Source organism: Parus major, chromosome 6, assembly GCF_001522545.3.
Source record: "Parus major isolate Abel chromosome 6, Parus_major1.1, whole genome shotgun sequence".
NCBI classification, from domain to species: Eukaryota; Metazoa; Chordata; class Aves; order Passeriformes; family Paridae; genus Parus; species Parus major.
In genome coordinates this window covers 27,165,289-27,191,851 of record NC_031775.1, presented here as the reverse complement: position 1 = coordinate 27,191,851, position 26,563 = coordinate 27,165,289, and the positions used below count along the sequence as shown (strand labels likewise).

Below are 26,563 nucleotides of genomic sequence, written 5' to 3'. Positions count from 1 at the left end.
AGTACAGCATGAAATGTATCTATCCAATTTATAATGACAATTTTCCTATATTTTTTGACAATTTATCAAGATTAAATGATATTTGACCCTCTTTCCATCTACTTTGAAATCGGCCTCAAAAGGAAATTCTCGCTGGCAATTGAGAATATAACTACATATAGCACTGTGGATTTGTTAGCAAGAATTCAATTTGAATTTTTATGAGGTTCCAAGAACATTATGTTGGAAAGTAAAATTATAGAGCTGTCAGTTATGTCTGTTGGATGGTGTACTTATGTCAGTGCAATGCTAGGAAGTTTCAGTAATTTTGTTGAGGGGTTTCCATAGAGCTGTGCAGATGCTTTGTTCTACCTATGGTGCAAATACCTGCTAATTTACTTCACTTTCTGACTGAAAGCAATGAATTAAAAAAAAAATAATAAGTAACACTTACACATATAATGAACAGGCAAAAAGATGGAGCTTTGTAAGAGAAATCAGAGAGGCTTTTGGATCCTTGATAACAGTTGTGCTCTAGTAGATGGTCATTTCCAGTCACAACATATATTTTCCTTTACCATCCACATACACACATAAGCACCTCTGGCAACAGCTATAAAAATGAGTTGCCATTGACTTGAGCATGCATTAGCTACTGTTTCTCTCACAGCAAAGTCTCATGTGAACACAGACCATATATATAAATATATATATATTACATCTTACAGCAATTCCACAGAATTGTTCCATAACCTCCATGCCCAGAGGAGAGTCCACTTATTTAAAAATGCATGATTCTTGGTGTGCAAAGTGAAATCTATACAAAAAGTTCCATGGAGTACTTTTGTGAGTCCCAGTGACCCTTCTGAGAGTGCTGTTCTAATACAGGATACATCAAAAGATATACACAGTCCCTCTGTTTGAAAACTGTGGTAGCAGATGCTTCTCTGCAGTTCCCTGCTTTATAAAATAACCAGTGGCAGAAATTGTCACCATATGTTTGAAGTTTCATCAAACATCCAACCTGGCTCATTTTATATACTTGTACATTTTTTCAAAATGTGTACGTTTCTTAATTTTATTCCTTTCTCCATGTATTTCATACCATTAATATTATCAACCATATAAATTTTACTGGTAAATCTTGTAAGAACACTGAAAAATAATTTTTTTTTTTTCCCCCAAGTCTTTTTCATCAGTATAGGCTTAATCTTTGAACAAGTGATAAGGGCAATTTTTAGCATTTGGAAAAAAACACTACAGCTATTGAACTTTTCCCCTCATTTTTTTTAAAATGTTCTTTTGGGAGAACAGGGTGTGAGAATTCAGGGAATAGTGTGTTTCAATATTGCACTACCTTCTTAAGTAGGAGAAATCTGTACTCATCACCTGATTAGTAGCATCCCTACTTTATTAAGGTTTGATGGATTTAGGGTGACCAGATCAATATGTTTGCAGAAACCACTACATGAAGGGGCAAGTCCAAGCAAAACTTTCTGGATTGAGTCACTGCAGTCTTAAGCATGATTTTTCCCCAGTGTACGAAGAGCTATGACTAACCAGAAAAGCAGCTTGGTTTTGTTTGAAGCCTGGGCTGCTGTCAGCTGGGAGATGAAATGCTTCACTTTAGGTCGGCACAACCCACATTTCAGAGACTTTTCAACCCTTCACCTGCTGTATCTGCCACAACAGCAGCTCCAGTGGAATACGATCCTTTCAAGCTGAGATTTATTTCACTTCATTCTAATTAACCTGATTACTATCTAGCCATACACATCTGTTAACATGAGACACCAAAAAACCCACACGTTTCTATCGTCATCTGCAGAAAATGCCATGACACTGTCTAAACATAGCACGCTGCCAGGGATTTGAAATGTCAGAGGAAGAGGGTGAATCAGACTATCTGATTAAAAGAGAGTGACATGAGTTAGGAAAAGGAGATTACTGAACAGTGCAGGGTTACTGAGTTGTGTTTAGATTAGCAGAGAGAACCCAGCATTTAAGTTTGAATAATACAGTACAAATAGATAATGGACAAGTTCACACATATTGATTGCAGCATTAGCCCAAAGAACAAAAAACACACTTGAACACAGAGATCATTAGCAAGATGCAATATTGACCAAAGTACTTGCTATCAAAATCCACGTTCAATTTCAGCTCCCAATAAAAGATGCAAATTAAGTGGATTTTTGTTGTGATTCAAACTTGGGGAAGGACCAGTGTACTATAATATTAGTTGTAATTTGGTACAACCTTTGCCAAAAGCCTGGGAGGAAAGAACAGGGAAGGGTTTTATACTAATTTCAGTGATCTTAGAAGATAACTAAGGTGGCAGTGGTATCATAAAGCTATTATTAAGTACTTCAGATCTCAAGAGGTGCCAGTCAAGAATTAGAAATAACCTATCATAATCACTTTGGAACTTAAAATATGATTGGAGCAATTCTATATCTGGAAGCAATATGTGACTCTTACAAAGAAAAAGAAAAATGGAGGAACAGAGAAACAAGAGAGGGAATGCACTCTTATTTACCCAGTCTGAGTCAGTGCTTTGTTCTGAGCAGACTTGTTCTCTTTTATCAGATTTCTACCTGAAGCAGAGGGAGAGATCCCAGGCTGCTGAGTTCAACCCCACATGATTGGATCATCTCAGGAAATCTTGCTGGGAGAAATCTCTGCTCTGCCACTTACTTGTTCTGTGACCCCTGTTAAGTAACATCACCTCTGTGTGTTTCCATTTCCTTCCCCACTTCTGATCAACTACAAAATAAACATGTCAGGGTAAGGACTCTTCTTACCACACACTTGTCCCTTGGGAATTCTGATTTCACTTGGAATTGCAATTGTATAACTCAATCCAAATTGAGCATAACAGTTTATCAAATTATGCAGAGACAAAGATATGAAAGAGCAAGAAGAGAAAGAATTTATACATTTATCTGATTTTTTAAAATCCTATGAGAAGATTTAGACAGTGCCGTGAGTAATGCTGAATAAATGTACTTAGCTGAAAACCTTATTTATTATTTGATTCTTATAAACAGACACGCCACTTCTTAATGAATGGTTCTTTCCAAGATGACACAGGAAAAACTAGATTTTTTTTCTTTTATTTTTGTCCTAGTGACATTAACCTCACCAGTATCTGTCCCAGATGGAGGTCTGGTAGCAGATGTCTGCCTGTATGCAGAGATCATTGACCTCTGAAATCTGACCTCCATATTAAAGACTTTAAGTATTAATCTTTCTTTTAAAGGAGAAAATGACCTCTTTTTTTCTGAAAGTGGAAAGGAAAAAACACAACACACTTTATTTTACTATGAACCTACATCCTTATAAGAATTAACTTGCACTGACTTCCTTTGATAATAAAGTTTCACTGTTGTTCTATAGAGTCCAGGATTACGAGTGCAAATTTGTACCTGAGAATTTAGGGAAGTTTTATTTAAAATTTCTATTTTCAAAACCCCAGATCCCCAGCAAGATCAGAATTACAGTATTGTGTCTCAGTCCTCATGCGATTTAGGAAGTCTAAAAGGTCTACTGTTTTAACCAGCAACATTTCTAACTCATCATCCCTTGTTTGGCTCATCCTGTCTTTAAATCTGACAGTGATCAGGCTACTGTGAAGGGGCTGCCATGAGATCATGCAAAATGCACCAGTGAAGCTTAATGTGTGCAATGACAGAGGTACAGGAAATAACTAATTTCTCATTTTCTGCCTCTTCCTCTCTTTCCTGTCAAAATTCTAATTACATTAAAAAAATGCATTTTACTGACATTGTGTCAAGTAGTCATAACTATTACCCAATGTAAGTGTTTGACTCTGGCTCCCAAATAATAATGTTAATGAGATAACACAGAGCAGAGGGAGTGTGGGCTGCCAAGCCAGTGCAGCAAGCTACAGAACACTTCTGATGCAAATTGTTTCCTCCTGGACACAACTGCATTTGATTTGAAAACTTCTTAGTGTATTCATTTTCAGGCTATATCATCCAACACGCTGCTTATATCATCAGCACTTTACACAATCTTGCCTTCTGCCAAAAAGAAGTTTTAAAAATAACAAAGTCATGGTAGAAATCAGACCATATCAACAGGCCACTTTAATGTTCTTTCAGCACTGCCTTGTTGCAGATTGCATATTCTCAACCATAATTTTCAACCTACATCATTCACCTCTCTCCAACAGCAGTACTTACATTAATTGTCTCTGGAAGTTATTCTACTGTATTGCACCATCACATCCAATACGCATTTTTCCTCCTTAAAAAAAGTGGGATTTGGCCTTTTAATGTCTCTGGATTTAATTGTAGCACCATCCTCTGCTCTTTCACTAAAGAAAGGAACTAAAGTAGATCTTACTGGACAAAAGTAATCTCTCATCAGACCCCTCTTTCTAAAAGCAGAAAAAATAATTGTATTGCCTCCCATTCTACTTTAATTATACCCACACCAAATGTCTTCAAGTTAACCAGTTTAAGAAAAAAGGCTTTGTAGTAATTGCACACTCAGCTGGGCTCTTTGTAATTCTGTCTCTAATGGCCCTTGGAGGTCCCTTGACTCCTAGAATTCTGTACAGGCATCAGGGACTGGATAAAAGGGATGCAATCCTGATGGTGAAAATGCAAAACTGAACAGAATCAGTTCCTTGCCATCCTTTTTCAGAGGCTTTACATCTGCAGGGTCAAGAGAACAAACTACAAGTTGCACACTATTTGCATTCCTTAATGAACAGCTGGAGGCAATTGGGACATTGTAATAATGAAAACAATCTAAACAGAACATAATTTATAAAACTTTTTTGTGTTTTTTAATACTGCAGTTAACAGCAGAGACATAGGAAGCATGCCCTTCTATTTTGAAAGTGCTTTTACAGTGACCCTTCCATCCTCAAAGATGTATGCCAGGCAACTTAGGTAAGGATCTGTGTTCTCTCTTCTGATTTACAAATAATTTGTCTTATTTTCAGGTAGCATAACATATTTATAACAGGCCTTATGATATTCTATACCCTCTCCTCCCTCTTGCTACCTGCTCCACTTCAACATTTAGTAACCACAGGGATTTTACAACCACCCTTCCCAGAGATTCTTCTGTCTAACTTTTCATTGCAGAGGCAAGAACTGTACACCTGCAGTTAGGGTAAAAGTCAGCACTAAAACTAGAAATTACATTTCTTTCTTCTATATGAATAATAAATAGCATAAATACAGGATTAAAGTCACAATGCTTTCCCTAGAAATTCCTGTCTGAATTTCCCTAGAGGTAAAATGAATTGTGATTTTTTTCCTTTAACAAAACAAGTCAAACAACACATCCCCCTTGGAAAAAAAAACCAAACAAACACCAAAGCACAAAAACTCCATCAAAAATACCCTAAAATAATCCCCAAAAAACCTAACCACAAACACCACATAAAAAATCCCAAATACACACCAAAATGAGGATTTTTCTTTTTTTTTTTTTTTGCAAGTTAAATCCCAGAGATCACAGCACCGAGCGTGACAGAGTTCAAGGAAAAGAAACAAATCTCCTCCCACCACCCCCCTATATAATTTAAAATCTTCCAGTGTTGTGCTTATTTCTCTTTTGCATAGTTTTCCCTGGAAATAACAGTGGTTTCCCCACACAGATTTTTACAACTAATTTTTTTTTCTTTCCTTTAGTATTGCCAAATAGAACTGTTCTGTTCCAGAAGATACAGGAACACAGAGTGGGAGGAAGCACTCTGGATACCTTTCTCTCACTCCTCTCCCTGGAACTGAAACAAGGTGCTGACTGCAAGGGGACACTTAGAGAAGGACTTTTATCTCCTCCAGTTGTCCCTGAAGCTGTTTCTGCCCCTGCTCAAAGCACAGGAGACTCCCAGCTCGGGGCAATGCAAGAAAAATCAAAGGTGATGGCCTTGCTAAAGGAGGAAAATGCCTCATAAGTTTTTCAGACAGGCAAGAATTTTATATTTTAGCCTTCCTTGACATATTTCTGACTCCTCAGTTTAGGACTGACATGGCTGCTGAGCACAGGAATCATTCCTGATATGCCTATCAGGGACCTGACAACAGAAGGAATTAAAATACAGGATTGTGTAGGACATAACTGAAATGATAAGAAAAGGCGTATCAGATTAGAAATAGTCTGCAAGGTTGCAAGAAAATAAATCAATATTTTAAAAGTAGATATAACTTTTGTTTTACAATAAGAATGTAATACAGAAACCATGAAACTATCCCCCCTCTGATTGAAGTTATTAACAATAATTCTTTATCAGCTTTCATTTTTAGCAAAGATGACCTCAGAAAATCTTTGTAATTTTTTTTTCTGCAGCTCTAGAGTGTATGCCAAGACAATTGAACCATTTTAGTAGCAAGGCTGGGTGCTCAGAGAGAAACTCTCAAGTACTATTATCTCTGATAGCATCAAACACTATAGTTTGTGCTGTGTGTAGCAGTTTTGAAATGTGTCACGGAGATGGAGTGATTCATACTTTGTATTTTTCTTGACAATAGATGTTAATATTTTCTGGTATTTAGAGTGTCAGCTTTTTGACAACTTATATTGCATTTTGGGCTTGTTTGGGGTTTTTCTTGTGTTATCTGAAAACTAAATTGTGTATGACTTGGTACAAAATGAAGCCGATCACTTGACTACCACTTCTAGCCTCTCTTCATGAGGATACTTTCACAAAGTAAATATTCTTGTGAGAAGGCAATGAAATCTTGGGGGGTGAGGTGGGGGTGAGAGGATGAAGGAGAAAAATGGGGAAAAAATAAGAGTAACAAAAATGTTTGCATTTCAGTCTGAACAATGAATTTTGAAGATGGTTTTCTTGAGGGGAGAAAAGCAACATCTGCTAAGTCACGGTCATTAAAGCACTTCACATCTTGTTTTCATACTCACATCTATAAAAATCCTGCTATGCAGAAACTAAGATAAAAGTTAAGGCATAAAATAACACAAGGTCTTCCTCTGGCATCTCACCTCAGAATACTCAAAAGTAATGCTTAAATTGCTAGAGCAATTCCTGAAAATTGGGTAAAAACTTCCATGGAAAAGTTGGGATAGAATTTATGTGGACACATGCTTTCCCCAAATTTGCATGTTAACTTCATAGTGCCCTCCAAGGCCCCATGCAAAGCTTCCAGGTAATACTAACTGTACCTGGGGGAAGAAAAAAAATCAATATTCAAGTCTGACTTCTGCTCTTTTAAAAGCTACACTTTACCCTTCTTGCTTGGAAGGAACAACATGAAGTCAGCTGTAAGGCTCTGAAGCACATATTTTACCATAGCTAAGAATTCACAGAATGTTAAGGGGTTGGAAGGGACCTTAAGGATTTTTGAAGCATTGTTGAAGAGCAAGAGAATACGAAAAGTTCATAGAAAGGAGAAGTGTCAAAATGTGACATTTCAATAACGAGGAGGGAGCATGGCTTCTTACGAAGCTCAGCACACAAAGAATTACAGACCAATTCCAGAACTGCAGCCTGGTCTCATATGCCCTAAAAGGCTTTGCCTTCAAAGCTGGCTGTGACATGCCAGGACCATGTGGGACAATAGAAGGAAGGAAAAACGAGACCAGCAGAGCTGCTGTGTTTGGTCCTGGTGTCAAGAGCCTTTCACAGTTCATGCTTCACCTGCAGAAACTCTCCAGGAGCAAACTGCCTCTCTCGGGCTCTCAAAACACACCTGTTAATGTGATAAAGGAAAATCTTTCCCTAACTCCCAAAGGAAAATTATCCCCTGCAGATCCTCTTGCTCTTCCCCTCTCTCCCCTTCCTCCCACATCTCGTAGCAATGGCAGCTCATGAAAGCACAGTGGCTGCTCCTGTCAGAAGGAGAAGTATCAAACATGAATCAATAAAAGTTCATAATGTGATCACATTTACAGTAACAGACTTCCAAAATAAAAACAAACACAGGAAAAGCAGGTTACAGCTTCCCCAAGAAGGGAAAGAGATCTAGTATGACAAGAGATAAAGTTATAACCTGGTAAATTCTCTGATATCTCTTCTCTAAATACTGAGGCTGTAAAAGTGAAGCTGAAGAGATGTGAGGTAAGTAACAGCACTGCTTAAAAGATAAACTCAAAGATATTTATTGAGGATTAATTAAATCATTAATTAATTAAATCATAGGAGAGGCCTAAGGGAAAGCCTATAATATACTAACTTCATCTCTGAAGCCTAAAAAGGCTTTCTGTTCCAGAAAGACAAAAGAGGGTTGATTGTTGCAAGACTTTTCCAGTTTCAGTTGTCTTTGCACAGGTCAGACACACAAATGATTAGTGACTATCACATATCTTCAGGAATGAAAAAGAATTACTACCCAGAGCAGAAAAACACCTCTAGACCATCTCTGAAATTGTGGAAAACAACTGGAAATTATATGAAGATACCTGTAAAAACCACAACAATTCGAAAATAGCCTAATTTATGAGGGAGGCTCTGTAGTATGAAAAGATTCTCATTAACTATGTCCAGTAACAAGAACTATGGAGAATAAGATGCTACAATGGGAAGGCCATGACTGCACACAACATTCATAAGATTTCTCAGTTTGCAAGATTGATTCTGTAATTTGGCTAATTTAAAGCCATAATTTGCAAAAGTGTTCTGTCCAGCATTAAGGCATCATGTGATAGCAGAATTCTACTTAGTGGGAATCCAGTGAACATATCCAGCTGAAATCCAGGCAATTTAGCCTTTTTTTGGAGCATGGGTGCCACAGCTGTAGGCCTCAGCTGTCACTTTGGAAAAAAGCACAGCCCAAGCCTGGGGAGCAACTTCCTCCACAGGAAATACTGAAACAAAAGAAAAAACCTCAAAATAAACCTCCCCTAAAAAAATAGTTCCAGAAGCAAAATCTCTTACTCTCTGCTTGCCAGCAGAGGTTGGTGCCCTAATTTCCAGTCTGCCAGGATTTTGTCTCACACTGTGCTTCTGACCACTGGCAACTACAGTGCCCCAGCACCAAGTGAGGGACTGTGTCATACCCACAGCACAGATATTGGCATGAATGCTGTGTCCCTCTCCTGCCACAGTTAAACCCTTCAGCCTGAAAAGGACATGGAGCCCCCAAGTCTTTCTGAGTAACTGTTTCAGCCACCAAAAAAAGAAATTTCACAGTAACATCACCCTGTTAAACACACAATTCTGACCTGTGAAGGCAAAAGCTGTTGTAAATTTTATCCAAGTCTTCTGCCTACACAAAGGCATCTGTCTGCTTCATCAGACATTACTGAGATCACAGGCACACAAGGTTACCCTTAAAATTAACATTATCATTTGTCATACACATCCTCTGATGCCAGCAGCACAAGGTGCAGTTGCTTTAGGCTCTATTTTAATATTTTTTTCCAAGTGCCACCTGTGTAGAAAAAGTCAAATCTTACTTTTACACAATAACTACTACTACTTGTGGTATTATGGTACCCATATCTGACTCATCCTGCATAAAGAAAAGGGCAAATCTCCTTCATTCAATAATTTCTGAATCAGGCTCAGCTGCTCACTCTTGAGGCAGCTTCTCTTTTAGAAAGATACGCAGTTTTGATCAAAGACTTCCACTAATGGAAAATCTATCATATTCCCTGAATGATGTATTCCAATAATAAAATACTTTGGCTTCTGAAAATGTGCATCATCTTTCCTGATCAAATTCTCTGACTTTCAGGCTCAGCTTCAGGATCTTGTTATGTTTTGTCTTCATGATGAATGAATCCCCAATACCAAACATCTACTCTGTGTGGAGTAGATATGTCACCCCTTATGCTTTTCTTTGAGAAACAAAAGCAAACAGAAAAAAAAAAGGAACAAAAAAAAAGTCCCCATATAAATTTAAGGTTGGCTCAATGTTTTTAGATAAAAGATGTGTAAGTCTCATCTTGCATCATCTCCTAACCAAGAGTCAAACACAGAAGTTTAGATTTAAAGGAAGTCAAAAAGGAGATTCTTTACATACCTGCTCCCTATAAACAAACAAAACAAAACAATTTTTTTTAAGAAAGAGAAGAGGATGTAATAGAAGACTTTTTCTCATGTCCCTTCTATGTGAAGATAGACTTATCAGAGCTGATTGAAGTAAAGAACTTCTAAGGATCTCCACCAAACAGGAAATACAAGGGGAAATCCTCACATGCAAAATTATCTAGGTATTCTCTTTCTAATGTTCCTTCAGAATTATATCATGGATTTACAGTACTCCTAAGAATGTAGAGGAGTAGTAAATAAGCATGGGAATTTCTGTCCAAGGGAGACAAAGCTACACAAGTGACCAAGGAGATGAGCACACAACATCGTTTTGACAACACAACAGTACTATTGATGCATAAAACAAGGTGAAAAAAAGTGGATATGAGGATTATCTGGAAAGCACATGAGAAAGGAAACATCTTGTGGTCTAATTCTGACTGTTATTCACCTCTTGGGAGCAGCAACACAGCTTTAACAGAGCATGGTAGCTCCAGCATAAGAAGAACAAAGCACAAAGCTGGACTGAAAGCCACATACCTGAGCAAAAAACTTCTCTGCTTCGGGATCTTCAGCGAAGTGTTCATTGTAACCACATAGAAAATAGCTCTATAAACAGAGCAAATACTCCCCTGCTGGCCCATAAACAGAGGAAAAGCTGCAGAGCCACACAAAAAAATTATCTGACATAGATGAAATGTTCAAAATCAGAAATGCTGCACAATTTTAATTGTGGCCAATGGACAGGAGAAGTTAAATTCACAGAGATATTTTAAGCTTATCCATGACTGACTTCGTTTTGAGCATGATCACTGTGAAAACACATTGCTTTGGTCAAACCAGACATTTCTTCTGGTATTTGGTCTTCTAATTGAGAAATACCCCAGTCCTCTTTGCCATACACACTACTCAGTAGCAAAGCATTGGTAAGAGTTTCTTTTATTTGGTCGGTAACAAAACAGCATCAGTACATTAATAACCAATGATAAACAATGGAGTTCAACTGCCCAGCACCTAGAGATCTCACATTCTAGCTTTCTTTATGCATACACACATTCCAATAGTCTCAGTGCATTTTTACAAGTTGGTAGCAGCTCAGGTTAACAATTTGCAGACATAAACACACACATATAAACCTCAGCAGGAATTATTTTGTATTAATCAGCCCTGCACAGAGATCCTGCAGTAGCTGACATTTCCAGTAGCCATGCACAATTTGTATGAACAGTTAAGGCCAGGTAAGAGAGGGAGAGGAAGAGACACAAGGAGAAAAGCAAGCAAAGCCGCCAGTTGAAGATAGGTTGTTGTTCCCCAGTTCTTCAGGTAAAAAGCTAAGGGTTTTTAAGAGGCATTTGTCCCTATCATCGTATGGAAAATCTCCTTGGCTTAAAAACATCTTCTAGAACAGCATTTCTAAAGCTAGACCAGCAGGGAGGGAAAGGAAAAAATAGCTGATGAACAAAAACTTTAAGTGGCAGAGCACATTTAGGAGAATTAATATGTCCTTATCTGGGAAGTCTAGGCTCATCTAAGCTACCATGGAAGAGGATGCACTTTTTGATGAAAGAGTTTCTGTTCAGGTCTGTCCTCTGAGAATTGTGGTGACTACATGGGCTTGGGGTAACACTTAGAACAGAGATACTGAAAAGTCTTGCAGACCTACCAAGCAAGCCCAAATGACACAAAAGGTACTGTGATGTTTGGTTTGGTATGACAACAGCAGATAACTACTCAGGACAGTGAAAATCATTAAACCTCTCTCCACATGGATTGATTCAAGGAGAGACAAAGGCAAAGTGAGCTCTTTAACTTTGGTACAGTATTTCTCTATATGCAGTAATTGTTTTTTTACACTTTAGCAGAATTACTTAGGTAACCAATGTGGTTAGGCAATGTGTCTTTATACAGACACACTTTGAAGGTCAACCTTAGCAAACACTGTGCTTCAAGTCATTCTGAGATATTAAACATAACTGGTCTAACAGAGCTGCAATTTATTATAAAGTGAAAATAAGGACACTTCAAGAGGTGAAATAATTAAATGTATAATCAAGTTTCAAGTATTGAATGTACAAAGATATCCTCCTATTGACTTAACACAGAGGTTCAAGGAAGAAATCTGTTTGAATGCCCAGGCAGCCGTGGCTGACCACATTGTGAATGTCAGCTCATTGACTCAGGTACTGAACTCCTGCCATTTTAAACTTAAGCAAGTCATTAGCCATGAAGAAAAGCTAAGATTATTAGTTAACTGCCTGTTCAGTTGCAGGTACAAGCATGGTATAATCTGATGAACCAAGCATAAATAAGTATTTTCTGCATTTTAGAGCTACACATGACATACACAAACCCCAGAGGTGCTAACATCATTGCAGAAACTATGCAATTAAAATTTGCTAATAAAACTTGAAAACAGAAAACAGAAAAATATATAAATGTGTGTGAGGCTTTTGGGCAGTCCCAGGAAACTGGTAAGGGGTACAAGCACGTGACATTCCACAGTACTGAGGCAGGCTGGCCGCGTGCCAGTGCCAGCCACTTAACTGCACCCTGCAAGAATTCAGCTGCAAATCTTTGCTTCCTTTCTGTCTTTCATATCTTTGCAAGGCAAAAGGCAAAGACAAAGTCTTTCAGCTGGAGTTCTTTCATCCAAGAACATTCTTCATCCAAGGCCAAAGGTTCAGCATATCCTAAAAGGCCTTTGGATCTGCATGTTCAGTCATCTTCATCCAAACGTATTTCTTTGGGAGCATTAGTCAGTCCTTGTGGCCGATCCTAAAAGAACACCAATAAAAACTATCTTCATTCCTTCAAATACAATCTTCAATGGCTTTATCTCTAGGACCACTGTATGAGAGCATTGTGTCGAAGGTAAAAAATGGATGTAGAGATATTTCAATTAAAACCACAGCACACTGAAACATTTTTCTCTGGTTTTTGGAGGTTTAGTTTTGGTCAACTGTCTAGCTAAACATTCCCAAGGTGAAACAGGCTTTCTGGAAAACCACACATATAAACACAATATTTTCCCCCTGTCCTGACAGCTGTTTAAAAAGACTGCCTGTTAGCTTTCCTGGGACAATATTTCTATGGAGATAAGAATTGTGATATAAGATCCTATCAGTATATTACACAAGTACAAAGTACTTTGAATGTAAAACTCTGGAAGACGAGGAGGTTCTGTACCACTTAAATTGCTTTAGTGGTGTAGGGAGAAGCAAAATTTTCTCTGTGAGGAAACAAGGCAGTTATTTAATGGGGCATGATAATGCCATGGAACACAAAGCAAACACCCCTGCAATTGTAACTTGTGATTGTCTAAAATAAAAAAGGTAGTCTTGGTTTCAAACAAATACCATTCTTTAACCTGTCCACTGTTATTCCACATCATCTAGCTCACATTTCCTCCAAATTATTTTCATATATATATATATGAAGTTTTCCAATGATTTCTGTCCTTTTTTTAAAAAAAATATTTTCCTACAGTCATCTATTTACCTCTTTCTTTCTTCCTTCTGTCCAAATAGCTTCTCTTGTTTTTCTCTTTAGGTAGCCTCTCCCTGCTACTCTTCTTTTCAATTCCATGAGACCTTTTAAGATTTTAGTCTTGGCCTTCCTCTCTGCATCACTCACAGCTCTGTTTTGGTCTCCAGATTCTTTCTGCCCATTTGGGATCTCAGGACCCTTCTCAGCCTAATTCCTCACAGTCACTTCCAGTTCTTTGCTTTATTATTTTTTATTCTTCAGCTCTCTTCCTATCCCTCTTTCACCTAAAGCCACTGTAACTTCAGTTTTATTTCTTCTTTTTTGGATATTATCAAGCTTCTGCTATTGGACCACCGTGCCAGACTCGGTCACAAACTGTTTCTAGAGTAAAGGGTCAATTGTGCCTTGTTCTAACAATCTAAAGACCTAACTAGAGGACTAGTTAGAGAGGAGAGACAATCTTCAGCATATTTTTTAAAAAAATAAACAAAACAAAACAACACAAAACTTTCTCCTCAAAAGCAGTGCTTTCAGTTTTCACTATTTCTTTACAAGACTTGAAATAATTAATTTTATGACTACTGTATCTGTATAGCTTCTGAAGGACTTCCATAAAAAAACTCACTCCAAAGCAAATTTCAAGTTTTGATGGTTGCAAGAAAATCATGAAACATGTTCCTGTCTTAGATAAGTGAACCACAAGTGAGAAAAAGTATAATTCAACCATAATATTTTAAAATCTTCAATTTTCAAGGCAGCTGTGTAACTATTAGCATTCTGACTCACAGGGGGAGACACAAACCTGATCTGAATAGAAGAGCAGACTGTGTAAAAGCTCAAATCTATACCTGATTTTGAATTATTCTGAGTTAACACTGTTTGGTCAGAATATTAAAGGAAGGGAAGCAAAAAAAGGAAAGCTGATCTCAAGCAGTGACCACTTGAATGCTATTAAAATGCCATTCATTACACTAAAGATGTAAAAGCAGGCAGGAAGGTTATCTCAGTAACTTCTAGACAATTTTGGATGGGAATAACCAGCAGTGACAAGTGTTTGGTACTTTGCAGATTTCAAACCAGTAGAAAATTGAGAAAAAGCACAAAATTATGCATCAGTTTGAGATATTTGTTCCTATCAAAAGTAATTTCTTGATCTCAAACTAGAAGCCATTTCCCCTGCAATTGGAAATAGACAGGTCAGATAAAGGATATTTATGATGATTACTTTTTCTTTGAATGGAATGTAATCAATACCCCTCATTATGTTAAAGCAAGATGATGGGGAGGAAAAAGGTGCTGGGGTGAATTTAAAGGCACTGAAGGGTTTAGAAATCAAATCTTTTATAACATTAAATTTTTGAAAGATGTTAACAAGTGATTTTAGCTCAAACAGAAGCTCCCTATTGACTCTATTCTGCCTTCAAGGCTCAACCAAAACAGATATCAGATTTTGAATCTAATAAAACTCAGATGGGATTTGGTTTGCAAAAACAACTCCCTTTGTTGAAAGTTTATTAATTCTTTAGTGTCCTTTGTTCTTTAGCTTTTAATGTGTAAACTAGATTTCTGTGCACCAGAGTCAATAAAAGAATCTTCCAACTGAAAGGGGATAGTGATATAAGGTACCACATATCTTATTGTAAAACCAAAAATCATAAGCTTGTTTAGCATCAAAATAAACAAAAGAGAAATTAAAGTAGACTGTGTTAGCAATAGGCTGAAGGAAGACTGAAGGCAAAATGGGAGTTATTTAAGAGAGCACTTAAATAGTTTTTTTGCAACAAATTTCAGGCCTATCAGATCTTGTACCTTACACAAGTAAGGATAATTTTTTGGATGCTGAGGCCATTCTAAATTTATTCATAACTAGATCTAAGCTGTTGGTTTCTGTCCTGGCACTGACATGAAACAGTCCTTCGATTTCCCCAGCTGACTCCTGAAAAACAATAAAATCAAAAGGTGCCAACAACAAGCTTTGTGCTGGGTCAATGTCTCTGCAGTGTAAAAACAAACTGTGAAATACCGTGAAGTACTTGGAAGCCCTGACAAACAATTTTCTCAGTGCTCCCCCCATCAGCACTGGAGGAGGCTGTGGGTCAAGCCAGTGCTAAGACAAATCTGAGCTTTACAGCTGTTGAAATACTCAAACCACACCAGATTTTAAAATTATGTCATAGCTAGCAGTGCAGTTATTGCTGATGGCAGCTGAAGTTCTTTTTCATCAAGGGGCCCAAATAATTGAAGCAATCCATCTGCTCCCTGCACTCCCCCTCTGCCCATCCTGTGATTACTTACTACCTTGTGATATCTGCCAGTGATGTCATAATAAAGCAATTGGTGGCCTGTTGGATCTCCTGAGAACTGCGCTGTGATGGAGCAGAGGTAACTAAAATATTCCACCTGTTCCAAGATTTCCCTTTGCAAAAACCTGATGGGACATGATATTTGGCAGCGACTGTCATAACTGATCAAACAGTTGCCAGACTATTGCTTATTTCCTGAAGGCTGCTGCTGTTTTTCATCATGAGTTCCAGATAATTGAAATAATTGACCTGCTTTAAGGACCTGCTTTGACTCCAGCCTTTTCAGCATTGGGACATTTGCCTATTGTCATATTTGGTTAAGAGCAGCAGAGGCTTTGATAACTGTTTCACGAGATGTCACAGCACCACAGAGCAACCTTTTTTGCACAGTTTGTGTTACTGAAATGCCAGACACCGTCCTGCCCTCTGCACTCACCCTGGGCTCACAAGTGCACATGCAACATCCACCCAAGTGTTAGAAAGGTGTTGGAAGAGGAAATGAAGGAAAGCATGCAAGCGGTTTTGCAAGCAGGCTGATAATGGGAGTCCTCTTACTGCTCCCATGAGTAATTTAAACACTCCAGTTCTCTGTTGCTTAAATGAACTTACATGAAGATTTTTTTTCAGTGGGTAAGAAGCCCAAGATGTTTTACAGAGGATCAGATACCCAACCTTACACTTCTCACCACTTATTATGTTGCTAAAGGATAGACTTGCCTGTTGATTGATACACAGATTTTTAGAACAGTCCAATTAACTGTACTAGCCATAAAAAGGTTTGATGTGTTCTTCTGCTGGGGGTTATAGATCTTACTTGTAGTCAGATTATATTGCTCACTTTTATTTGAGAAGAACAAAAGTACCACATTCCCTCGCTAGATCACATCCCATGCCTGGATTTACTGTATTCATTTCAAGGACAGATGATCAATTGTGATCATTGCTCTGCTTAGAATCTGAGCAGGTCACAGACAGACTGACAGTGATGGTAGAAGTCTTTCCAACACTTTCATTAAGATCTAACATTTCTGCTGCTGTACTTTAAGGCATTCTCTGTTTTGCCCTGCACAAAACATAGATACAGACTTATTTTTAAAATACCACTTCTAAGATATCATCCACTTCTAACAATGCTCAACTTTTCAAAAGTCCAAGTTTTCCTTTATCTGTAGCCTTTTCTTTTCAGCTCTTTATCTTTAAACAGATAACACTGAAAAGAATAAAGAGAAATGTTGTCTTTAAAGGGAAAAAGCTGCCAAATCTTATACAGATGTACAGCTAGTAATGATCTCAACAATATTACAGTTGCAATTATTTATCCACTTAAATAAAATTCTGGGTTGTTTAAAAAAATTGAATGTAAATGAAACAAATTCAGTAAGTCAAAATCTGTCAAGATCTGTAAAGAATAACAGTTTACAAGTAAACTATGTAATAGATAGAATACTTTTTCCTTATCTTGCATGAAGCTTTTTAGACTAGAAATTGCTCATTGTTTCTTGAGTAAAAAGGCTTTATTTATTAGTTTGAAGATAAAGTTAAATCCTGACATCCAGAAGAAATTCAGGTTTCCATCAAAAATGAGAGTTGGTATATGCAGAGAGGGACAAAAATTCACTGCAGTTCTGTGGCCCAGAGAGAAACTTGGACCTTCAGGGGGTCCCCTCTAAACTTCAAGTTCTTGTATCAGCACATTTTTTTTTCCCATTAAGAAATACCTTAATTAAAAGAAGCAGCTCACCTAGTGGTAGTTTCAAATCTCAAATTCAGAGAGAACAATTTCTCTGGGAAGACTCAATATCCTACTACAGTGAGTCTTTGTCAATCATCACTTACTTGAGGTAAAAAAAAAAAGATGAGAGAAAGGACACTGCTGTATTTATGCACACAACTGTGTGTGGGGTGAGAGAAATCCACCTTTTGATGAAATAGCTTTTTTTTTTTTAACATACACTGGTGATGATTGATTGTAGAAAATTCAAAAGGGTGACTTTACAGATAATTGGCCCTGACTAACAAAAGCAAACAACATTGCAGCTTTTTGTCAGCAGTGGGATGCAATTATGCACCATTAATTAAACTGACATGCCAATGAAAGGTCAGATAACACAACATAAAGGAAGAAAGTAGTTCTATACTTTGAGAATGTTATTGCTTGAAAATGTTGGTGCTTATATAGCACTCTTGGAGTGGGAAGAAACCATTCTTCATTTAAATCAGGTGAAAATTTGGAGTCAGATTCTCTTCTGGCTTAAATACAGAACATGAAATAAAACAAGGTGATGAAACTAAGGAAGGTGTTGCAAACTTTAAGGTACCCACCTATCCTTTCATCCTGAAGTGGCAGGTCTGCTCAGGAATGGAGACATCACATAGAAGGCAGAACATTTTCACTTAGTAGGGGGGTCAGTAGCCTTGCAAGCACTAATTTAATTCAAAGTAGAAGACCTAACTTTCCTTATGACTGCATATGCTTTCATTAAGATAATCTACTGCTCTCAATGTTATTTTTATTCCATGCCTTCTCCCAGGCTGATTGCTCCCAGTGCCAACATTTCAGGAGGTACATTTGCCATTTGTGATGCTGTGCATCACAGAACTTGAGCCACAATTAGGAACCAAAAAACCATTTTTGTTAGCAGTAAATAATTATTTTTTTCCCTAGAGAAGTCACTTTTAGCTGGATTCTTCATCAAGTGCTTTCCCCCAGTTGCTTTATTTGCAGAGACTAATTTGGCAGTGAATGATAAATGGCAGCAAGCTTTGTGTCTTTGTGCATGTAGTCCAAATACCCTAGTAAATAAAAGACACAATAACTTATGATATCATCTCTCCATGCAATATATATGGCTTTTCCTGATTCTTTCAATTTTTCTTAATTAATTAGAAGTAAATATGCAACCTTGAAGGCCAAAAGCTTCTGAAGTAAAAAGCACACAGTGTTCTAATGTCTATCACTAATGGAGTCAACTGTGTCTCATTGCCAGGGTGAAAGAGACTAAAAAAGATATTCCAATACTGCTGCTTCCTCTCCCAAAGCAGAATTGAGACTTGGCACCAGTTAAAGACGGAAAAAAAATTGTGCCAAAGAACATCTCATGGACATGCCTTCTCCCTGGCAGGCTGGACTTGGTTAGGTGATCTACTGGAAGAACAACAGAAGTTGACAGCATTTGATTTCTCAGGTTCAGGCTAGAAAGTCTGGGGTCTTGGCAGGGGCAGGGTGGTGTTCTTTAAAAACAACAACAAAAAGCAAAACCAAGCATAAACCCCAACAAAATTCCAGCCAGTTTACCCTTATCTGTTCATACTCAGATACATTCCCCCTCCCTTCCAATAAGAACAGCAGATTCAGTAAAATAATGAAGTGATTAGATTGTTGACAAAGAACAGAAATGGACTAAATTAAAATATTTTCATTTTTCTTTCTGGTTTAGTAGAGAAACCTTCTATTTCCCTTGACATACTAAAAAGCCTGACTCTATCTCCTTTTCTCATGTTATTTTAACTTTTCACAGATAAATTGCTAATGGTCACACTAAACATTGAAATCAAATTTATCAATAAGGCAAGTCAAGCTTCCACAGCAAGCTATGCAGGGTACATATTTAAATACAGCACTACTCCATCACACTTGGTAACTTAAAGACAAGTATTTAATTGTATGAAATGTTTTTAGAGGTGAGGGAATCAGTGTAATGACATTGTTTTTGAACAAACTAAGTGGAATAAGCATTGATAAAAAATCAAATAATTGATGTTGAAAGTGAAAGTAAGTTAGAATAAGATAAATCCCAATTCCTGGAGTTTAACTTGATGCAAAATCTAAGCAGAAAGGAACTTGAAAACTAGGTTAACCTCTCTTTTACTTTGCATTTCTTTCAACATTGAAGTTGTGGGTTATTTTAAACCTGTGGTTTTGTCTAACTGCACATCTCCCCAAATGGTAAATACTTATTTCTTTTCAAGTCTCTCCAAGCTGCCAGAGAACACCTTTGATACTATTCATTGTATCCAGCCTTGTGCTTAGGCAGCCAATGCTACTCTTAGGTAATGGTTATCCTGAGTAGCTATAGCGCCATTAACTTGTCTCAAATGCCCCATTTTTAGAGATTGTCCTTGTTAGGAGCAATTTTGAAAGAGGATAGAGCAGCTGAAAAGGACTGAGTATTTTAGATTAGGCTATTATAGTAAAATTGAGTATCCCAATCAAGTTCTTTGGTATCTAAACTGATTTATCACATCCTAGCTCTCCTGTGCTAAAAGAGGTCTGAAAAAAGTATGCAGCAGAAATTTTGTAGCATTTCATGTTAGGCCTCCTTCATCCCCACAGGTCAGATTCTGATTTAGATTAAAATATCTACTAGAAAAATAAAAAATCCTCTACCTTAATATTATATTACTACATCAAAGAGATGTGTCCAACATCTCTCAGGCTCAATCTAGCAGACAGTAATTTGGAGACAATGGGAGTGATTTTGAGAGAATCCTTGATTGTTTCTAAGGTAAGGAAGCAACATTAAGAAAAAAACATTAGGGATATTCCTTCTGAGGCAGCTCAACTATCACAGCACATCTTGCTCAGATACAAAACTCAGGTTTCCTTCCAGCTTCTTCTCCAGACAGTTCCACAAGAAGCAAGCAGGCATTTAGATGACTTTTGTATGCTTTCCACCTCCTTGAAACCATGACTCATAAGATGAAAATGATCTTATTTCACTGTTTAAACTCTTGCACAGTGTTCAGTTATTCAGTGACCAAGTAAAGAGGTACCCACCACACATCATACATCATTAGAATATTTGAAAAAGCTTTCAAAACCAGGACACTCATTACAAATTGCTGAAGAAAACCAGAGGTGAACAGAACCATACACAAATGCTACTAATGTACCTAAATAAAATATACAGCCCTCCAGACTACCACGTACTCAAGACTAATATTAGTTTTTAAACCTCTCTTAGAAGCAGCAAGTTCTACTTCTTGAAAAAAGAAAGGCTTTTATTCATGTGAATGTGGTCAGGGCCATTCTCCTGATTTGCAAGAGGAATGCTGTGTTTACATGGGCAAAGTAGGGCTCTGGGCCAGGACTCACGTTGAATAAGACAAGAGCTCATCTAATGGAATTTAAGGGTGTAATATTATGTAATTAACTTCTTGTCAACACAAATCAGGATAGTTAATGTAGGTTGTGTTGCTGCAGTCAGAGGCAGGTGAGCAGACCCTCGCTCTCCAGGGAAGCCCCTTTGACTCCAAGGCTGCTCCAAGCTGATCAATCCTGGCATTCTCTGCAGTCACTGCAGTCACATTCTTAGAGCATCTGTCCATAACGATCTGGCAGCGGGGTGGATTTGCTCCTTTGCAATACTGAATTCCAAGAAAGCCTGATTTAAATGTGAGGGAAGATGCAAATAGTTATTAGATAGCCTTAGAAGAACATGATTTGATGGTGCTTCTCATCATAATATTGCTGATGATTACTCCCTCAAGTCTCTTCAGAAGAGGCTAGGACTTTTCACATGCAGCCAAGCAGCTTTCAAGAGGACATGCAAGACTAAACATTCTGTTTTGAAATCCTGCATAATGATATGTATTATAGAATCAGTTTTTGTTGTGTGTTTTTCAATTTAGCATGCATAATTTTCAGTTTTGCTAGTAATTCAGAAAGCTATAATGCTTACTTAATTAGTCTAAGCTCGGTAATTCAGCCAATGAAAATGAAAGTGTTTAAGTTATATTAATTGTAAACAATGTTAACAGTTAATTTTCTGAATGATGGAGCAACATAAAAACAAACTTGACTAACACTAGGATTAATTAATTGATTAGCTAGTTTCTGTTGAGAATTATATTCAATAAGAGTCTGTCAATACAAATTGCTATCAATTGCAACTTTATGAAGTGCCAAGAATAATGGGTTCAGGTGCATACTAGAACTAGTTGTCATGAATGCCAATTTACCACAGAGAAATGGATTGTTTATCAGCTAATTTAATTTCAGACAGCTAACTCACTTGTAATAACTCATTTTAGCATTGAATTTTCAAGAACTTGAGTGTTGTTAAAAGCAGCAGCTTGCTGTAATAAGTTTGCAAATTTAAATTCTTCTGTAAATAATTTAAAGCAGACTGTAACCCAATTTTGCCATTGACTACTTGGAAAATATTTAGCGATATTATTCACCATCCAGACACCCCTATTTTTCCCACCATGTTTCATTACAAATGCCTGCCTACTGCTGCAGTGTTAGACTTGGGTCTGTGCTTTTATTAACACTGGGATGGATGCAGTGTCCTCTGTTGCTTCTGGCTGACTCAGCCAAACACTGTGTGGAAGTACTTAATACACTTCAGCACATCTGGACAGTCTGATGTCCAGATGCAGAAGAAGAAAATGCAGAGATGGTTTATAGCAGACTGAAAGGACACAAAAGTCCTCTGGTTTGGGCCATGGGATGGGTTTAGCTCATCCTGTTCTTCCTGTGCCTTCTCTCTGAACTCTTCTAGAGTATTTGATGGGAACAAGGAAAGTTAAGCAAAAAGCAGCCTATTTGGAGCCTTATGCAAAATATCAATTTCTTAATGGCTCTGATGAAGCTGTCAGCTAGAAACAATTTTATACTCTTATGAAAAAACCCTTCTAGGTTTTCAGCAGTCACTGAACTTCAGTTACAATGCCTGAGTAAAAACATGCAGTTACACTACATGTAAAAGTGAGATGGCATAATAATGTAAGAGTTTATTAATCTGCATAAAGCTTTACATCCAGGAACCATGTCAGCCCATGCCTTTAAACAGACATTCCTGCAACTCTAAATACTGTCAGTCTTTTTTTCTTTGCTTTGCAAATGAGGCACTGGAGTGAATCAGTGTTCCAGCACACCTGCAATGTGACAGAGCCCAGCACCTTGTATTCACAGCTGTCAAACCCTACTGAGTGTAAAGGCTCCTCCCAGTTTCATGCACTCACTGCAGGTACCTCACCTGAGTGTGCAGCATGCTTGTTAGCCAAGGCAGATCACTTCACATTTCAAAATAACTACTGTATTAACACTCTTCTGTAATCTGTGACTTCAAGATCAACCACACTTGCAAACAAGCAGGAATAAACTAAAATATTTAGAAAGCCCTTTCAACTTCCCTTTAGTAACATAAATTATTTTAACAAAATAAAAAGTCCAACAGCAAAAGCTTTGAAATGCAATCTCAAAAATAGGTCAGACTCTTACTTCCTATCTTCTCTCTTACAGGATGAAAAGCTGTCTGTACTTTGCCTCACGACTTTTCTCCTTATGGGAGCTTCCATAAATCATTTCTGTTAGGAAAAAGTAATCCATGGACTAAGCCTGTCCTAGAGCTACAGACTGAGCTTCCACTGTGAAGATGCTGCAGGCTGAACACAGATGTTGACCAACCTAGTTAAAAATTGAACAGCACATAACCAGCACTAGAGCATCACTGTTTATTAGATATCACTCAAAACTTCTTTATAAGTGAGGAAGTATTTTAACCCTAGCTTCAAGTCAGACTAATGACATTTAACTTCAACTCAGAACTTTTCTTTTCTAGAAGTCTGATATTTCCTTCCCCAAGAACATTAAATTGATTTTCCAGATTCACAGCTACAGCGACACAAATGAGGAGGTAATCAGAGATTTGTTTAGTATCATTACCCAAGCTAACACCTCACAAATCTGTGCTGACATGAATCAAATGGTTATTCCCACCTGCCAGCAAGAGTTTGATAGCTGAAAGGCAGGGCAAAATATGGTATTTGACATTTTCCTTCCAGCAGGAGGCTCAGTTAAGAGTTTATAAATTTATTATAAACACACAAAAGAGGTTAAAAGAAAATTATCTATATTCAGTAAATCAAGATAATAGTTTAATAGTTTTAAAATGTACTCCCCACCTCCTCAGTACGTTGAGAACTTAGTAAAAACCACCTAATGCTTCAGTTTTGAAATTGTTTTGAAGAAATTTTCTGTAAAGAAATATGTTCATACTTCATTAGTTAAACTGCTACAAAATTAGAACTACAAAAATTTGCAATTACGACAGAACAAAAAGGGTCATATTTCAAGGTTGCAAGGCATTAGCACATGACTGAAAACCTACAAGTGGATCTTACTTTCAGTTCAGCACCAGAACTGACTGATCCAAGTAGGAGTATAGATCAAAATACAGGCAGGTTATAACAAATTGTATTTGTGACAAAGTGACAGCTAATATTCCTATTGCCATCCAATAACAACTGATACTCGAGCACTTACAACCCATTACTTGAATCATTACATGGGAATAAAGTCTTTCTACTAAAGCTTTCAGATTATAAATAATATTGTTGTGTATGAAACTGTTATTTACCATTGATGGACACCATGCACAAGACAATGTTGAGGAAGATGTATGCATCACAATACTGCTGAAAGCAAGGTCCAACCTAAACACAGAATGTATTCATTCTCAAGGGGGAACTGGGACACAGCAGCAGACAAGTGCAGGGATGCATTTACACAACATTTGTATAATTATGATAATTTTTGACCAGAACCTTACCAAGAATGAAGCATTAACAAAACCACACCAGTTTATGATCAACTCTCAGATTTCAACCTTTGGTACCAGTACTGGGCCACACCAGATGGGACAGAAAATGAAGAACCGTAGTGCATTCAGAGAAGAGCTCCAGAACAAAATGTGGCCTGGAAATATGCTTTGAAGTGTCAAGAACTGTATTTGCTTTACTGAACAACTTTTAAAAGACTATTAAATCAAAATCTACAAGCACCAATAAAAGCTGAAGACTCTGAGACTCGTAATGGATGAAGGCAAGACAACTTTAAGTGGCTCTTAAATTTATCACAGCTCAAGTTAAGGCATGATTTTAAACAGACCATAAAAAACAGGTGAAAAATATTAACCACTGGAAGACTAGATCCAAAAGGGTCAATCTGACTGAAGATGTGAGATAACTCTGGTGCTTGTTCCTCTACTCTTCTTCCCTTCCCCCTCAAAAAACACACAAACAAAAAAGCCCCAACAATAACAAAAAGCAAAAAGCAAACAACTGTTATTTTACTGATACCTAAGTCCAAAACCAAATAAATTCCTGTTGGTACACAAAGGAACTTTCACACATTCAGAATTTACTGCAGTCTAAATAGAGTTAATGACTTCAGTGTTTATCTCTTACAGAAGAACATGCAGGAAAACAAAAGTAAACATACTTTTGCTGAAGTTTCCTATGGAACAATGAAAAATCTAGAATTACACCTGTTCAAAGTACAGTTTTGTAACCTATTTTCATTATATTTCTAGAGAAAGACAAAGTTTTTGGTTCTGAGTTGAAGGGCAATTCATGAACTACACATTACTTCAGTATAACTGGATTAAAGACTTGGACATCACTCAGTGCAGAGACTATAAAAGCCATCCCCATCTTCTGTCCTCCAGGACAGGAGCTGAGGTCACAGGGCATTTTTCCACCAAATTTGTTGAGTTCAAGAACCCTTTTCTCTACAATAGCAGAGTCACAGTTATGGCAGAAAATGACGAGAGCACCCTACAGCCTCACATTCAGGTCACAGAAATGATTGTCTCACTGCTGGCTGATGACAGCCTGGGACACCCATTTCTTCTTTTCAGTGACTGTCTGAGGCACTGGACTACTGCACAAAGTAGAAATGAGCAGCCCTCTCTCTGTTTTTGAGAGCAGAAGCATGAGCACAACTCCAGAAGATCATTTTTAGATGTAAATCCTGATTTGACAGAATCAGCTTCCTGCCATGTTTGAGGTACTTTTGAAGAGGCATCCCTTTTCTGTATTCCCTGTTGGCTCTGCTCCACACATGGCTCTGGATTCAGTTCTGAGTCAAGCATCTAAAAATGGATTACTACAGCAATAGACATTACAATAGCAAAATCTTCTGGGAGAAATTTATCCCAACACTTTGTGTTTTTAAATTGACAACATATTTCTGAATGGGGGCTCTAGTTAAGCCTTGTACATTTAGGAAAAGCTGCAGTAATTACTGGGTTATATTTTATTGCCTCTCTTATGCTGAAAGCCATATCTAGATGGAAAGGACCAATATAAATACTGTCACTTATGAGTAGGTCACTGGATAAGGAGCAAAAAAAAACCTGGGCTTGTTTCCAATTTTTCTCTGTCAGTTTTTCTGTGTGTAAAGTGGGATGGATATCTTTTAATACATAGGAAGCATTTCTAAACCTAAACATGAAATAAACATAATTTATGATGGAATGTTTTAAATAGCTACAAGGCTACTGAAATACTGTCATATTTGCTTTCCCTCAAAGGTTCTTGTCTGCATTGTACACATTTTACTACTTAAATTATACAAAGCTATCAATCCGTAAAAGCACATTCATACTTCAGGGAGCCTGGCTCCATACCCCACAGACACTTCTCAATTTATAGAAATTACTCTTAGATAATACTGGAATAACCTCACTTTGTTAACTATGACACTTCAGACAATCTGGAGCATTGCAAGCATTTCAAACACTTTTGAAGCCACACCCTTAGAACAGTGATTAACTCAGCTTCACATTATAAGGAAGGAAACATGAAATGTAATGGTGTTAATTTTCTCTGAACATGCAAACACAAGAGTGGGATGCTTCAGATAGTATTCATACAACAGAAATATTTGTTCCACTCCACAGAATCTCTTTTATTCCTTCCAAATTGCTACTCTGAATCTGAATCTGTCACCTGTAGAAATACCTATGACTCCATTTCAAGGGCTGAAGAAAAGTTACATATCTTTTCAAATACAATGTCTGTTTAAACA

The 26,563-nt window shown here is 37.4% G+C and overlaps 1 protein-coding gene across 3 annotated transcripts in view; it reads right to left on the bottom strand.

Moving 5' to 3' along the window:
• The window catches only part of ATRNL1 (attractin like 1), a 431,935-nt gene that overhangs the window by 72,951 nt on the left and 332,421 nt on the right, over nucleotides 1-26,563 (bottom strand). Inside the window, exon 28 of one of the 3 annotated variants that reach the window (XM_015633605.3) lies at nucleotides 10,879-12,730. The exons of the other annotated variants lie outside the window; for them this stretch is intronic. Coding sequence (XP_015489091.1) covers nucleotides 12,671-12,730 — 60 coding nt within the window. The 3' untranslated portion in view covers nucleotides 10,879-12,670. Of the gene's footprint in view, nucleotides 1-10,878; nucleotides 12,731-26,563 lie in introns of those variants that run through there. 3 annotated transcript variants of the gene reach the window in all.